This window comes from Sycon ciliatum, chromosome 12, assembly GCF_964019385.1.
Source record: "Sycon ciliatum chromosome 12, ocSycCili1.1, whole genome shotgun sequence".
Lineage (NCBI taxonomy): Eukaryota > Metazoa > Porifera > Calcarea > Leucosolenida > Sycettidae > Sycon > Sycon ciliatum.
Genome location: NC_088654.1, coordinates 25961401 through 25978367, shown reverse-complemented (window position 1 = coordinate 25978367; position 16967 = coordinate 25961401). Strand labels below are relative to the sequence as shown.

General features: G+C 50.3%; 2 protein-coding genes across 3 annotated transcripts in view; both read left to right on the top strand.

The window, feature by feature from the left end:
• LOC135828416 (complement receptor type 2-like) overlaps positions 1-16967 on the top strand; it is a 47613-nt gene that overhangs the window by 3325 nt on the left and 27321 nt on the right. For both annotated transcript variants that reach the window (XR_010555660.1, XM_065340866.1), the window contains exons 2-3: positions 1499-1585; positions 13277-13367. Coding sequence is in view for 1 of the 2 variants with exons in the window: in XM_065340866.1 (XP_065196938.1) it covers positions 1577-1585; positions 13277-13367 (100 nt within the window). In the remaining variant the exon portion in view is untranslated. The remainder of the gene's footprint in view (positions 1-1498; positions 1586-13276; positions 13368-16967) is intronic.
• LOC135828389 (uncharacterized) lies at positions 7133-11788 on the top strand. The gene is made up of 2 exons (XM_065340836.1): positions 7133-8671; positions 8996-11788. The coding sequence occupies exons 1-2, from the start codon at positions 7285-7287 to the stop codon at positions 11332-11334; spliced, it is 3726 nt and encodes a 1241-aa protein (XP_065196908.1). The 5' UTR covers positions 7133-7284; the 3' UTR covers positions 11335-11788.

Below are 16967 nucleotides of genomic sequence, written 5' to 3'. Positions count from 1 at the left end.
AGACACTTCATCTGGAGGCAGTGCATTCCAGGGCAAAGAACCCTCACATGCGTGCTGAGGGGGAGCTACAGCATGCTCATGGACATCCGCCTTATTTGTTTTAGCTTCCACTCCTTTACATAATGTGCGTACATGAAAACAGTCTGGCACACTTCGTCACCATCCACTTCATAGCGATAAGTGGATCGGGACCTTTCTCCGCGCTGCATGCGCAATGCTTCCATGGTGAGAAGTAACTGCACCGCGTTGTCTCAACACATCGAGCTTTCCAGCGACATAACAGTACAGCTCCTCGTTCGTCATTGCGAGCGCTGTGTTGCGTGCAGTGAGTAGAGTATCCGGTGACACGTTCTTAACAGTTGACACCGGCACAACTGCAGCCCTTGTCCACTCGCGCCTGTACCACTTCAACAGTACTGGGCGCCGCCTGGGCACGGGATTTCTTAGGTTGGCCCTGTCGTCCGGCGGCGAGGGCTTGTGCTGGCTGTAGCGCTGGCGCCTCGTTCAAATTCTCCTCCGCATCGATCGCAAGCGCGATCGGCAGGGTCACGAGCGGAGAGGCGTCGGTTGATTCGTCATCGCTCTGGTCGTCAGAATCTTGCTCTGACCACCCGAAGAACAATCTATCGTCATTTAGCAGTGCTGACGACTCCGCTGCCGAGAATCCGACAACAATTTGTGCCAACGAGCGCCTTCGTCCTCCTTCCGCCATGACTGTCACCTGCGATGATGAGAAAATCGAGACGTGCTGACGTTTTCATCATTTTCTGAAAAATTACACAGCACCGAAGGGTGGTTTTAGCAGATCGTGGGGCATCTGACTTTCAGGCACGAGCTGACTTTCAGGCACGAACTGACTTTCGGGCACGAACTGACTTTCGGGCACGAACTGACTTTCGGGCACGAACTGACTTTCGGGCACGAACTGACTTTCGGGCACGAACTGACTTTCAGGCACGTACTGACTTTCAGGCACGAACTGACTTTCAGGCATGATCTGACTTTCAGGCGCGGACTGACTTTCAGGCACGAACTGACTTTCAGGCACGAACTGACTTTCAGGCATGATCATACTGACTTTCAGGCACGATCTGACTTTCAGGCACGGACTGACTTTCAGGCACGGACTGACTTTCAGGCACGATCTGATTTTCAGGCACGGACTGACTTTCAGGCACGGACTCATAAGGCACGATCTGACTTTCGGACCTGACTTGTGTGTACTGACTAGTAGTGGAGAAGTCATTTTCATGTAGATGTACTTGCTAAGCGGGGGTATTTATTTCGGGCAGGTACTTATTTACGGACTTTTACAGTATACCATGATATACTACTCCTGGCTTGTGATGGTCCGACTTGGCAAGTTCTGCCGTTCAGGATGCAGATTAACCTCACGCGCTGTGTCGGAATCACGGGCTTGGCCTGCACGGCGGCCATTATTGCGCACTCATCTGTCTTCTCCTTTGTCTTGCACTTTCATTCTCTTCTTTACTTGCAGAGAAGTCGTTTGCTGTTTCCAGTCGTCTAAGCTCTGTGTACGTTTGGAGTGGCTCTTTGCGAGCGGTGTTTCATAGCGATGGAAATGGTAAGATATTTGGCTTCCTGGTACCTCTTTGTACAAGTAATGTGTGATACGGGGCTTTAGACTGATGTTTTTGAAGGGGTTGTTGTTCTGAAAACAAACAGAAAGAAGCATAAATATAAGGATCATGGTCTGGACGAGTTAGAGTTCATCTATAAATCTTTTCCTCAGGCCAGTAGCCTGTGTATTCGGAAGCACTCTGAAGAGGGGGAGGGGTTTAGGGAATGGTTTGGGAACTGTATTCTATCGGTATGGCATTTTATTATCTTCTTTGGGCATTCTCCGTAGGCGGACCTAGGTCTTCCTACACCGGGGTGTAAGGTGTACGTGTGTGTCGAATCCAGCTTGGGGGTGCACCGTGGGTAAAGAAAGGGAATTAGTGGCTAGGCTTCGGGTGACTTTTTTTGTAAAAAGAAGGGAAAACATCATATCAGAGAGGAGTGAACAGAGGAGATTTTGAAGGCAGCGGAACACGGAGGGCGAATTGGCGAGCGGGTCGGTTTTGTAATTGTTTTCGGATCCCCCAAAGGCTTTCGCCTATCGAGGGGGTTTCCAAACTTTCCATAATATTTTGCTGGTGACCACTGCAATGTTTTCGTCAGTGTTCAAGTCTTGTGGTTCTGTGAAAGCCAGTTGGTGTACTGAGCCTGGTTTTCATGTCATAGTGACTTTCTCACTCGTTGTTCATGTACCATACAGGCCCGGTGCACCGACTTGAGGTGGGGTGGCCATGGGAGGGGTCCGAGGGTCCTCCCCCGGTAAAAAATTTCAAAAACTGAAGCCAATTGCAAGCATTTTCGCCGCGAATTTTCCGGGCATTTTGTGCCATTTCAGTGTAACTACAATGAAAGACTTTTTAATTCTGCAACAAACCAAGAAGACGCAACGATCGGGGACAAACATTACCCGCCCCAGGAAAAAATTCAAAAATCGAAGCCAATTGCAAGCATTTCCAGGCATTTGGTGCCATTTCAGTGTAACTGCAATGAAAGACTTTTTTGTTTCTGCAACAAACCATGATCGGGGACAAGAAATTGCCACGTTGCGCTAAGCTGCCATCATCGTGCTTTGTTTCAGTGTCAGCCGTCGATTTCACCCCTAATCTCGATATTTTGCTCGATTTTGCCAGCGATTTCCGCTTCTTAAAATTCTTCGATATTTTGCCGAAAGGATTACCGGCAGTATCTGTCTGGGCCTAGCCCACAGGTTACAGGTAAGACTGCGTTTGCATGAGTTCAGCATGAGTGTTGAAAGTATAGACAAAATAGGTGAGTGTTTACATGAAGACAGTTGACCCAGGTCAAATACTGATTTGCCGCCAAAAGTCCACTTCTAGAGTCCTGTATGGTCACGTGAAGTCTTTTGCGCGATATCCGCCTGTGCAGTGCTAATCAAACCTGGCGTGAGTTACGCACAGAAGTACGTTAGTATGATTTCTCGCACCGGGTTGATTTCAACCCTCCCCTGGGGAGGGGGGGGGGAGGATTGAAATCAACCCGGGGCAAAATTTCAACCCGGGTCAAGCGCAATGCGTCATGCAAATGCGCCAGTCAGTCGGTCAATCTGTGTTGTTGGTGGGTTGAAACTTGACCCGGGTTGAAGCCCCCGCATGTTTAACACAGCGTGTGCGTGTTCCTGTCACTCGAGTTGAACCTTGGTGTGAAAGTTGTAGCCTGCAAGCACGGCGACTGGGCATCGCGGGCGACTGGTGTACGTATGAGCATGTGACCGCTTGCTCAACCGTGTGACGGCGCGAGCGTCCATGTTGACCGTATCTCTGATTTTCTTCTCGCACAATTTTGTTGACTGTCAGCCGCGTAAAGCAAGTGGTAATATGCGCTCCTGTTCGTTGCTGAAAAGACGAGATGCACTTTAAAATATTCAGCCTCAGCCCTCGCCTAGGCTGCGTCGTGTAGCTCGCTCCTATGCCCATAGACCTACAGTGGCTGCTGTAGACTGCTTCGCGTGTGTGTGTCGTCATTGTGAACATGTCACTGTCGCCATTGTGAACACGCCACGGTCGTCATTGTGAACATGCCACTGTCGTCATGTCCACTTGTGTTAGAATTCGCTTGAATGAACAAATTTCCAAACACACACACACACACACACACCTGTCCTGTCCTGAACATTGCCGTAAAATGGTCACATGTCCCCTCATATGAGGGGCCGACAGACATGGGGTAGGTCGTTGAATACGGTGCGCAGCACGCTCCGCAGGCTAGCGGCCAACGAGAGTTCGGGTGTACTTTGCGCAGCTGTGGAGTTGGAAACCCCTCTTTGATCGGCAGCATCTGCCACATGCGCTGCAATGAGCCTGGCAGCAGGGTAGTGTTAACTGAGTCCTCGCCGGCACTGGTACTGCCGCAACCGAGTTGGGCGCAGACAAAGAAGCGACCGAGTTGGGCGCAGACAAAGAAGGGTCCGCCACTGTGCCTGTAGAACAATCGTCGTCGGGTCGACACTTATGGACACCGAGGCCTCCTGCGCTCCTGAACCATCTCTTACACGACGGGCATTTCCTGTTCCCAATCTGATCTGCGATCGGCTTGCTGCGCTCCTCTTTGCACTTGCGTCGGGCCATACCACTCTTCGACAGTGACCGGCCACAGACCGCGCATGGTGTTCGTGGTTGCGGGCGTGGTCCAGATGACGCAATGCTGGAGTACGCCCCTCGCCATTCACTGCACTCTTGTGCCAGGTCAAACCATTCCTCATTGCCCAGGTCGAGGCATCGAACATCCCCTCCCACGGCGTCACGCCACCTCTTCCGAGGGCCACAGGCAGGACGGGTCGGCAAGAGGGCGCCAAACAGCAGCTGACGCGGAGTACGCTCCTCCTCCATTCTGCACAGATGATCAAGCCACTCCATTCGGCAACACAGGAGCCGGGTCGGTAGATCGTCTTGTCTGGCGGAGTTCCAGATTGCCAGAACCTCTGTGTTAGTCACGCGGGATGTCCAGATGTCAAGTTAAGTGATGCCCAGGATCGAACGGATACATCTCATATGGAATGTCGAGAGGGCGGCTACATCCCGGCTCAGCAGCACCCAGCACTCAGTGCAGTAGAGCAACAGGGATACAACACATGCCTCATACACCTGGCGCTTCGTGGCAACTAATAGGTTGCGGTCCATGAACACCGTACGACGCAGCGCCCCGAAGGCCCTCGATGCTCCAGCAATGCGTGACTTGATGTCATGAGCCGATCGACCATCTATATGTACGATGGCGCTGAGACACCTGAAGCCAGCCACGCTCTCAACAATATCACCCACTACCATCAAAGGCAAGCGGTCATGTGCTGTGAGTCCGTAGCCGACCGGCATAACCTTGGTCTTGGCGAGATTCACCTTCAGGCCAAATGCGCCAGCAACACGTACAAAGGCAGCCAGAGCCTGTTGTGCACCCTCATGGGAGGTAGCAACCAGTGCAAAGTCATCCGCATTCGGCGGAGCGGATAACCTGGGTGTCGATGCAGCGCCGTCTCTCCCACTGGGGTATTACAATAATTCTAGTCAATACAAGGGACTCTCTTTGATCTTGGGTGTTGCCATGTTCCAAGAAGACTGGACTTCTTACAAAACCAGGTGTTACACAGCCATCCTTCATGCAAAGCCAGAAAACTAAGAAGTTCCTCGCCAGATGAATTTACAGCACCCACTCCATGAGGACCGCGGATCCTACACCAATCATCGTCCCTCTGTCCAGAACCTACCCGTGCGTTGAAGTCCCCGAGCAGGATGTATTTTTCGTCTAGTGGAATTTTACTCACTACGTTCTGCAGCGAGTTGAAAAACTCATCCTTTGACGAGCGAGTACTGCTGAAAGTTGGAGCATAGGCTGTGATGATCGTGAGCCACTCTGGGGAACCGTCTGTCGAAGTAAACTTCAGGCGAATTGCCATCACTCATTCCCGGAGCAATTACTGATCTGGCATCCCCCGTCGCGCCACAATTTCAAAGCTCGTCCGCTCAGTACGAAGGCGACACCCTCACCTCGCCACACGACTGGCCCTCAGCTGGAACAGGCCGTCCTGACATTATTACTTCGGCTCCCTCCACTCGATATTTCTCGCATCCAAACCAGTGGGTTTCCTGTACTGCCAGAGCGTCCATGTCCAGGCGGGCAAGGTGACGAACAATACGAACAATTTTTCGCTCGTCAGAAACATTTCCTCCGACAGCTGCTGTCTCAATAGGTCCGTCGCTTTCAACAGGCTGCAGACGTTCCACGTACCAATACTCAAGACCTGTTCCCCCTGTCGTTGTCCTTGTGCGGTAGTTGTCACCACCCGCTGGTTCGCAACACCTCGCGGGGCATCTGAGAAATTTTAGAAGAACAACGAGGAGAGTGTCGGCATCAGAAAGTACCCGATCAAGTCTCCTGTTGAGTCCTTTACCTCAGTACACTCTCCTGGACGGCTGGGGTAATCTTAGGCCACCCCAAGCCGTCCAGGATGGCTAGAAACTGCCAAAAACTACCAGAAACTACGGAGCTAACACATCTCAAACCGTCCAAGAAGACCCTTGACACACACACACACACACACACACACACACACACACACACACAAACACACACACACAAACACTACTACTACTACTACTACTACTACTGTAGCTTGGTTGCCACAGGGGCCACACCACTCCGAAAGGAGCCAGAGTCATTGTCAGGAGCAGAAACGGAGATGACGACTCAGGTCACTTTGTCGACGGAACTGGCGGCTGCAGTCTTTCTAAATGTAGTTATTGTCGTCCATTGTATAAGTGTGGAGATGACACGGGGCTGGGAGCAAGTGAAGAAAGCCATTTACAACACATACACTATCCTCAAATCAAGTGGTTTCTTCACTGCAAATTACAATACCTCCATCAAATTTTCGGCCAGTAGCCATCATCAGGATTGAGGGGAAAAACAAGTGGGAAAAAATATGAATGAAACTACACCTAACGTGATAAAGTACACCATCCTTTGGGCACAGGCACACACACATACACATACACATGCCCATGCACATGCCAAAAACAAACAGACACACACTCACACTCGCACCAACACTCGCTCACACATGCTCACACTCAGAATCACACCCAGTGTCACCCACCCTCACCCGTGTACCCGTGTGCAAAAATAGACACACATACAAAAAACAATGGGTGTGAATAGTGGTCGGACTGCGCCTTGATCCTTGAAGGGTGGTGGCGTTCCTACGGATGCGGAGTGACGCAGACCATGATTTTTTATGACAAAAAGGTGAGATTCTGTCACCAAACTGCACTGACGGTACAACAGAGTGCTGGAGTGTATAACAATGGCACGAACCAGAACGCATGGCCACAGCACAGGACAGTTGCAATGGCAACAGTGATCATTATCCATGTTGTGTTGTTGTTGTTGTTGTATACTTTATTTATAGTGGAAATCAAAACAGGCAAAATGCCCAATAACATTGGACCCACTGTGAATACAATTTTATAGGATATTGTGGAAAGGTAGAGATAGGAAAAAAAGAGAAAGAAGGTTGGTTGTAACGAACAGATATTGTAGTGATGTAATCATGTACATATGTATAGTGTGCGCATGCGTGCATGCTTGCAGTAGAGAACTCGCAGAGCTTGAAGACGAAGCCTGCAATGGCTACCTCCAGACTTGCATTGTTGTAGTGTTGCCCATCTACATTGGCGCAGTGAACAGGTCAAGATGACAACGAAGGGCAGAGTGCCCAAGGATTTTGTACCCGATTACGCCGGCGACATCGGGGCCGATTTTGAGCTTTGGCTCGAGGATGTCAATGACTACTTAGCAATTTGTAATGTTTCTACTGCTGCTGACAAAAAGCGTTTATTTTTGAATTTGGCCGGACTCTCAGTTCGCAAAGTTGTGAAGGGTCTGGTTATTCCTTCTCCGCCAGCAAATGATGATGGTTCTCCTGGAGACGAGTACGTAGCACTGACGGACGCCGTTCTGGCGCACTTCCGTCCCACCATCAATACGACGTCAGAACGTCACAAATTCCGGCAGCTCAAACAAGGGCCGGAGGAATCCGTCTCCACCTTCGTTGGCCGTTTACGAGAGAGAGTGGACTTATGTAAGTTCGGGGCGACGGATGTGGACAGCGTGGTTAACTCCCAGGTGCGAGACCAGTTGGTTGCAGGTTTGAAATCCCCCGAAGTTCGTCGCGAGTTGCTCAAGGAGTCCAGACTCACCCTCGCAGATGCCATCACCAAAGCAGTGGCACTGGAGACCTCCTATGCGGAGAGTAAGCTGTATGATCCGCCGGCAGAGCCTGCCAATCAGTTCAGCTCAGTGGCTGCCGTTAGTGCGACCAGACAGCAACGCAGACAGCCACGTACAGTATCTGGTTCTTGCAAGTACTGTGGCCGTACACATGCTAAGGGAAAGTCGTTTTGCCCTGCAGCCAACATCCGCTGTCGCAGTTGTAGCAAGGTCGGACATTTTGCGGCCGTATGTCAGTCGCAACGCTCTGGATTAGATGCTAACGCCGTCGACGAGGAGCCCGCCGACCTAGCTGACCAGGCTCATTTGGTTTATGACACCGTGTACATGGCTGAGCAGACCGGGTCACACCGCCAGTTCCTCGCATCGCTATTGGTGGATGGCAAGGAGTGTGAAGGTTTGCTGGATACCGGTGCAAGCCGTACTATTCTCACCGATGACATTGTCCAGCCTACCCGCAGCAGTAATCGTGTCCTCAAGGCGTACACAGGCGGGGAGATTGCAACTTTAGGCATGGCTGATGTAACCATTGCATCTCCTACGCGTACCATGTCTTGTAGTTGTTTTGTTGTACCCCATGGGAAACATCGTATTCTGTTCGGCCAGGATGTGATCTCTGAACTTGAGCTGTTGGTTCCAGCGCACCTGGTGGACACTGGCAATTTGGTTGACACCGCACCAATTTCCATCTCCGTGGATGCTGAAGCTAGGCCGGTGGCTCAACCAGCACGACGTCCCCCATTCAGCGCCAAGGCCGACATTGAACATGAACTGCATCGTCTTGTCAAGGCAGATATCATCGAGCCAGTTAAGGAAGCGTCTGGATGGGTATCGCCGATCGTCCCAGTCCGTAAGTCAAACGGCACCTTGCGTTTATGTGTTGACTATCGGCAGTTGAACAAGTCTATTGTTAGAGAGCGACGTTCATTGCCAACCATTGATGAGATTACTGCGGAGCTTGCGGGAGCGGAGGTTTTCTCGGTTTTGGACGCAGAGTCTGGTTTTCACCAGCTCTTGCTTGACGACCAATCCCGACCGCTTACCACGTTTACCACACACTGTGGTCTCTATCGTTTCAAACGACTGCCATTTGGCATATCCTGTGCTCCCGAGATATTTCAGCGTGTTGTAACTGATCTCCTTTCGGGTTTGCCTGGTGTTGTTGTCTATATAGATGACGTCTTGGTGTATGGTCGCAACCGGGCGGAACACGATGCACGGCTCGCTAGCGTTTTGGAACGACTCAAAGCTGCTAATCTCTGCCTCAACTGGGGCAAGTGTCGCACTCGACTGACATGTGTCAAGTATCTCGGCCATGTCCTGACGAAGCAAGGTGTTCAACCCGACACATGCAAGCTTCAAGCTATCAGTGAACTGTCGGAGCCCACGTGCCTCGCCGACGTTCAGCGTTTTCTCGGGATGGTCACCTATCTGGGCAAGTTTGTTCCTCAGCTGTCTCAAGTAACTGAGCCACTTCGTTCGATCGTCAAGCAGCCAGAGCCATTTGTAGCTACTGAGAGCCTGATTGCGGCATTCAACGCAGTAAAGCAGGCAGTCGCTTCATCTCTGCAGACATTGGCGTACTTCCGCCCATCTCCAGATGTTCGTACGGCTGTCAGCTGCGATGCTTCGCCTCAAGGTTTGGGCGCTATCCTCTGGCAGCACGACGACAAGGGCCAGTGGGTGCCAGTCACTTGTGCCAGCCGATCATTGACTGATGTGGAGACACGCTATTCGCAGATGGAGCGTGAAATGTTGGGTGTGGTATTCGCTCTAACTCGTTTCCGCCAGTACGTTCTGGGCCGGGATGTGGACGTCTTCACGGATCACAGACCACTGCTCCATATAGTTCAGAAGCCGTTCGATGACGTCCCACCACGTCTCCAGCGTTGGCTAGTCTCTCTGATGCCGTATTCGTACTCACTCAAGCACATCCCAGGAAAGCAACTGTTGTGCGTTGACGCCTTGTCTCGTGCTCCGCTGAAGACCACTGTCTCGTCTCCAGCTGAGTCCCGGTCATTGAATGAGTACGTCAACATGGTTCTTGAGGCAGCACCAGTCAACCTTGAGGAGATCCGCCGTGCCACTCAAGACGACGCAACGCTCCACAGTGTCCTGCAGCGTGTGCTCACCTCATCCTGGCGCGATGCCTCGCCCGCTGAGCAGCCGTACTATCTCGTCAGAGATCAACTCACTGCAGCTGACGGTGTGTTGCTATTGTCGGCACGTGTTGTGATACCAGAAGGGCTACGCCATTCCGTCATGGCATTAGCGCATGAGGGACACCCGGGCCAGGAAGCCTTTCAAGATTCCCTCCGGCAGAGGGTTTGGTGGCCAGGGCTCACCAAGGACGCTAGTCTGTATGTGGAACGTTGCTCCGAGTGTTGGCGACGTCGCACAAACAGTCCGCAAGATCTTCTCCCCACTGAGATTGAAGGCGTGTGGGAGAAACTGGCAATCGACCTGGTATCTATTGAGGGCCACTCTGTTCTCTCCCTCATTGATTATGGCTCCCGGTACCCTATCCTCAAGGTTCTGTCCTCTACAACCACTACAGCTATCGTGGACGAGCTAGATGAAGTGTTTGCCCTATTCGGTCTACCGTCTGTACTGGTTTCGGATAACCGGCCACAGTTTGTGTCGGAGCAGATGACCACCTTCTTGCAGCGGCTGGGCATTCGTCACATCCGCTCCAGCCCACGTTATCCACGTTCCAATGGCATGGTGGAACGACTCCATCGTCTCGTCAAGGAAAGAATGGTGGCACTGAAGCCTCATTTACCTTTCCGTCGACGACTGAACCAGGTTCTGTTCGACGTCCGACATTCCCGACACCGCATGTTGGGAACCTCTCCAAACGAGGCTCTGTTCTCTCGCCCATTGCGTAGCAGAGTTCCTACCATGATCCCTCCTCGCATTGTCAACCCCAGCATCCAGCTGAGAGCCAAGGCCACAATGGCACGTGATCATGACGCTCGTCGTGGAGTGAAGGCCTTGCCACATCTGCAGGCGGGCAAGCGGGTGATCCTCCATGACGGATACAATGATCCAGCCAAGCCGTGGACCGTGGTGGAGCAGTACGGGAGGCAAGTGGGAGTAACCGACGGTGTCCGGATTCTGCTTCGTAACCGCCAACATGTCAGAGAATTGGTCTCACCTGCTGCTGCATCGTCTGATTGGCCTGAGTTTGTTGCCTCCGTACCCAAGTCACCGCTGTCCACGCCTCCTGTTAGTGTTCCGGTTCCGACTAGCCCGGCCGCACCACAATCGGCGACAGGTAGTGAGCCATTGGTGCCAGCGTCAACGGAAGCTGAGGCCCCTCTCACCCGTTCTGCACTTGCTGACGCCTCACCCGCGTGTTCTTCGCCTCGTCCAGTTTCTCCTAGCGATGTCTGCAGGGATCAGACCAGCTCACCAGCCAGTGAGTCTCCCAAGCGATTTCATGATGGCATGAAAACCCGTTCTGGCCGTCAGGTAACCCTTACAGAGAAGGCCAGAGCGGCTTATGGATGACTGCTGCTGCTGCTGCAGGACAGTGTGTCCATGGACACGTAGAGACCATTTTACCGTTTTTTTTTGTGCTGAACATTTTTTTGTTTTGTTTTCTTCCTCGTTCACAGCCGCTTGTCGGTAGTATGTAGCGTGGTTGTGTTTTGTTTTGTTTTTCTCAGTGATTTGCAGTTTTTAATGACTGGCGCATGGCATGCGCATTCGCTTCGGTTTTTTCCTTTTCTTCTTTTTGTTTTTTCTCTTTAATTAATTGGCTTTTCCTTCTTCACTTTGTTCCTTTATTTTGATTTCTTCTTCTTCTTCTTTTTTTTATTTGAAGGGGGAGATGTAGTGATGTAATCATGTACATATGTATAGTGTGCGCATGCGTGCATGCTTGCAGTAGAGAACTCGCAGAGCTTGAAGACGAAGCCTGCAATGGCTACCTCCAGACTTGCATTGTTGTAGTGTTGCCCATCTACAGATATCAATCCAGTGAGCAATGGAAAACCTATGTCGCCGATAATATATACTGCAAGGCTTGAGATTTGATATCCAAATACCTATTTGAACATTTTGCTGCTGGTGGCAATCTATTCCACATAATGGCTCCAGCGTGCGTTAGGCGCTTAGCAGAACGAGCAGTGCTAGCAGGTGGGACCACAAGCAAGTTGCTTTGGCCTCCGACTGGAATATGGTGCTATATGCATCATGCAAACATCGCCAGATGAAACAAAACATAAAACATGATATTATTCAAGTGCACAGAAACCTGTAGATCACATACATCAAGAGTCCATAACCCCCCAGAGTGTGCAACTCCAGGTTGGGCTCTGGGGGGTTATGGACTCTTGCATACATGCATTTGATTTAGCAGGGGAGCAGTACTAGTCCACGGTGGCGACTTGCAGACTGCCCGAGCGGCGCGTTTGAACAGCCTATGTAGCCGGTGTTCCTCAGCAACTGACAAATACGGGTAGTAACTAATAAAAGCATACACAAATAAAGGCAAACTGATAGATCTGAAGTAGGTGAGTCGGCATGGATATGGCAGCGAGGAAGCATGTCGCAGCAGGACAGCAATTTTGCGGGCAACACGACAAGCAACATGGTCCAACATTGTGTATGCGCAACTTTGAACTGTTGAGTGGGAGAGCTTGGATAGCCACGCACAAATACGTCTTGGTAACTCAAATATGGAGGGGTTCCGGTTCACGGAACGACATTGCACTTGTTACTTGAAAGGATTGGGTGACTTGAAAAGGAGTGTCACCAGAAAACCTTATTTGAGACAAGGTTGAGACAAGTAGAGACAAGTGAAGCATGCAAAAGGGAAAAGGCAGCAAAAAAGGAGCCACAGGCTCGCTGCGCATGCTCCGGGCTGAGAGCTGCAAAACGGTGCACGCGATGCATGCAGCAAGACATCAGCATGACGTCAACATGATGTAACACATAAACAAATAAAGACAAAATAATGAGCGTAACGCAGATTCGTGATGCATATTCACGACATTGTGGTCCAACTCCTCAGTTCAGAACCTCATCTTTTATCATAGTCCCACCACTACCTATGCTATGCTGCTCCCCCCCCCCCCCCCCATAGTTAGCTCTTGTTCTGTGTGCCGGCCATCTAGGGGGTGGTGAGGAATCCTCGATATTCTTTCTTGGCCTTCCTCTCTTTCTCTCTTTCTCTCTCCCGTCTGTTGTTCTCACTCTGTACCTGTACATGCATCTACTAGTTTAAACCATTGGAAAGCTTGGAGCTTCCTCTTCGATCTAACAACAATGGAGTTACGACAGTTTTACAGCACGCAAAAAATACCAGTCCGGATGGACTGATGCACGGCAAAGGTTTTTTAATACCCTGATGTTCCGTGTTCACCGTTCGGTAATTGACACGCAATTTTTCATACTTTTTTTAAACATGCGTTCTGCGCTGTGTGCCTCTTTGTTTTCCTTCCCCTAGACTACGGCATTTACGTTCTCCTGGGTCCTGATTGCCTTCATTGCCTTCTCATCCAGGGGAGATGCCTACATCTACAAACGCCCCAGTACAGGTTTGTTTTGTTAAAAATCTAAGAATGGACTAGGATGGAGAGCCAAGGATTAATTTGTAGAAAATAAAAAGGATCAAGGAACAACAAGTTACACTATAATGTCTACTAACACCACCAGTCAGCGGTCAGTGTCGTGCAATGTTATCGCATGAGCTGATTGTTTAGTAACTGGTGGTGTTAGTGGACATTATTATTCCCGTAGCTATGCAGAAGACGTTACTTCAGTAACGTCTGGCGCTAACCAGGGTCCACACAGCTTTAATTTGGGGTTTGTTTGTTTGTTTGTGTGTTTGTGTCACGCCTGGCGCTATGCCGTATCTGTCCCGTACCGTACCGTACCATCAAACACAGCTGGCCACATACAGCTGGCCGCAATATTCAAATAGGGTTTTCAAACGCAAGATCAAAACGTGAAGCAACTTGGAAGAATGAGTATGAATGTGAAGTGTATGGGGGAATGCATGTAAGGCGATAGTGCGAGTTCGAATCCCAGGTAATGCCTGAAAAAATAGGATAATTGAAAAATTTATAACATCCCTTTTCTTTTTTTGCCGTCATCAAGGCGGTAGACGGTGCGGTGCGTATTACCCTCGACCGTACCTGTCCCGTACCTGTCCCGTACCTGTCCCGTACCTGTCCCGTACCTATCCCGTACCGTACCCTACAATCAAAGACGGCTGGCCACAATGTATATTCAAATAGGGCTTTCAAATACAAGATCATAACGTGAAGCAACTTGGAAGAATTAGTATGTATGCGAAGTGTATCGGGGGATGCATGCAGGGCGATAGTGCGGGTTCGAATCCCAGGTTTAATATGTCTAAAAACAAAAAGTAGACACTTATAAGAATTTATAATATCCCTATTCTTTTTTGTCTAGGTCATCAAGGCAAAAAAGCGTAGCGTAGGGCCCTGAGCTTCCAAGCTCTCTCGTTTCTACCAATCTAATAATTAATCTTTCCGGCTGCACGCTGTGAAAACACAGTGTACTTGCACATGCACTACACCTCTCTCTACAAATTAATTAGGGCCGAAACGATTATACCGATTACTCGTATATCACTCGTTATGGATGAAATCGATAATCGTTATGATCGATAACGATTATGACAGTACATACGAGAGCTGCCAGTACATGCAGATGATGCATCATTGCATGGCATCATGCACGCGCGTCGTGCACGCAAGTACATGTACGTCAAAGTACACGTGCATGCAGCCGCAGGTCCGTACAATCATTGCGCGCTTGATCATTTTGGGTACTCGTAGACGTACATTCCGCCCTGAGCTGCCGACATCGTACTCCGCGCGCACTCACTGGACTAATCAGCGTAGCCGTAAAGTGTAACAACCGGAAAGCCTCATAATTTAGGTTGTAGCCAAACTGTGAGTGTGGCTGCCGGCCTTCTAATTTGTTCAGTTCTTGTCAAAATCTTACAGTTAGGTTTAATTTGTTGGCGAGGAGAGCAGTGACAATGCCGCCGCCTGTAAAAGCGAAAGTTAGTCGAACGAAGAGATCGCCAGTTTGGGCATACTTCGAGGAAGCTGGTAGCGTAGCGAGATGCAATTTGTGCAGCCGCGGGTTCGTCCGTCAAAGCGGAACAACCAACTTGTTCCAGCACCTGAGTTCTGCTCATAAAGAGCAGTACGCCGCCGCGGTAGGGAAAGGACCAGCCACCCAGTCGACAGCAACGACGACTACATGTACCAGCAATGTCGAGCGCAGTGGCAGTGCGACGACCAGTGCTGGAACGAAGCCCGTCACGTCGTTCTTCGGCACAGGTAACTTGCGAACCTGCGACAGCAGGCGGTCAGGCATGTTGACGGAGTTGATCATCGACTGGATTGTAGATTCCAGTCGACCCTTCTCCATTGTAGAGGACAGAGGGCTCATCGATTTACTGAAGCTGACTGAACCGGAGTTCAAAGTCCCCTCCAGAACCCACTTCGCTTCGCTGATCAACAAGCGCCACATGTCGTGACATTCACATGTACGAGTTTAGTGTGTAATACTCGGTACGTACAGAGCTCTGTGTTTTTCTCTTGTCTCCATATACTGCATGCTTCACGTTACGCGTTTATCAGTTTGACCCTGAGTTCATGTCTGCTATCCTGTGTCTCCTCTATTTCTATTTGCTTCCACATGGTACCCGGTTACGGTGTAGCACCGCACGTGTTCCGTCAGCTTGAACTGTAGCATAAATCGTACTTTAGTCCTGCTCACACTTCCTTTATATCACATACGCGCGCGCGGGGTTCTTCTGCGCTCTACTGCGCAGTACGGTAGTATTCCAGATTTTCCCGTATCCTTTTCTGGCTGGCTGGTGCCTTTTGCTGTTTGTCCTTGGAGAAAAGGACGGGCTTTTCCATTGGAAGTTGGAATTCAGTAGCCGTTTTCAGGACGCTCCTGGATTATGGTTTGGAACTAAAAACACAACGTAGAAGTAACTATTGTCTCTTGACTCTCTGGTGTATCATAATTATCCGTCCGATATCAACAAATCGTCACATGGTGCTGTGACCAGGATACGGATCCTGACGAACGCTGATTCGACTGGACGAATCACATCCCGACGACGATGTCGGACGATAAGGAAGTAAAACCTGAACCTGAATCAGACAACGCAACAGTTTCACTAGAGCGGCTGCTGCTACAGCGCAGTAGTGCCAAAGGGCAGGTAACCCGCATCCGCAACAGAATTTTTTATGAGCTGAGCAAGGAAAAAGAAAAAAATAATTTGTTCAAGCGTGGAGAACGATTTGAACCTGATCCAAGTAGCAATTCGGAGGGCTAACGCTATCTGCGAAAAGATCAGGGAAAAGTACGAATGTTTACGACGAGATGGAAGATGCTGAAAAACATTGGACGGGCTTGAACACTGGGAAGCTGAATTCGACCACTCCAACACTAGCATTTTAGACATGTTAGAATGGCCAGATTACTGGGACCGCTTCATCGCCGGTGTGGACTTGCAGAGGATGGCAGATGTCACGAAGTTGACGTACTTGAAGTCTACGCTATCTGGTGCGGCAGCCAAGGCGATAGAGGGAATCTCAGTGACAGGCGCCAACTACACCACTGTGAAGCAGATCCTGTGCGAAAGGTTTGGTCGCACAGAAGCCATAATCTCTAGTCTATACAGTAGACTAGAAGACATCCTGCGTGCTGGAGACTCGTTCAGCGACATCAGGCATGTACAGAGCGACATGGAGGCAATACTTCGCCAACTGGAGACGCAGGGTGAGCAACTGAATGAGCAGCGACTGCTATGCCAGAAGCTCTGGAGTAAACTGCCGGTTACTGTCGCCACCAAACTCGAAGAATCGCGAGGCTTGGCAGATGCTGGAACACAGTGGAAACTGCACGACTTCAGAACAGCACTGAAGCGTTATGTCATCATGCAAGAAACCGTTCTGTGCCGCACGAACACAGGCGGCACTATGGCAGAAGATGCCACTCGCTATTCTGCAGGTGCATTGGTGACGGGCGCACACAAGTTCACGAGCAGGAACAAGTCCGATGGTGACTGGAATGCCAGCAGTAAGAGAGGATGTGCATTCTGCGGCGGATCTCACCTGGACAAGAGCTGCACGAAATAC

Excerpts from the sequence above, each read along its gene's own strand:
- LOC135828389 (XM_065340836.1), top strand. The coding sequence starts at position 7,285 with ATGACAACGAAGGGCAGAGTGCCCAAGGATTTTGTACCCGATTACGCC. Across the intron at positions 8,672-8,995 it reads ATCGCCGATCGTCCCAGTCC|ATGACGTCTTGGTGTATGGT; the intron begins GTAAGTCAAACG and ends TTGTCTATATAG.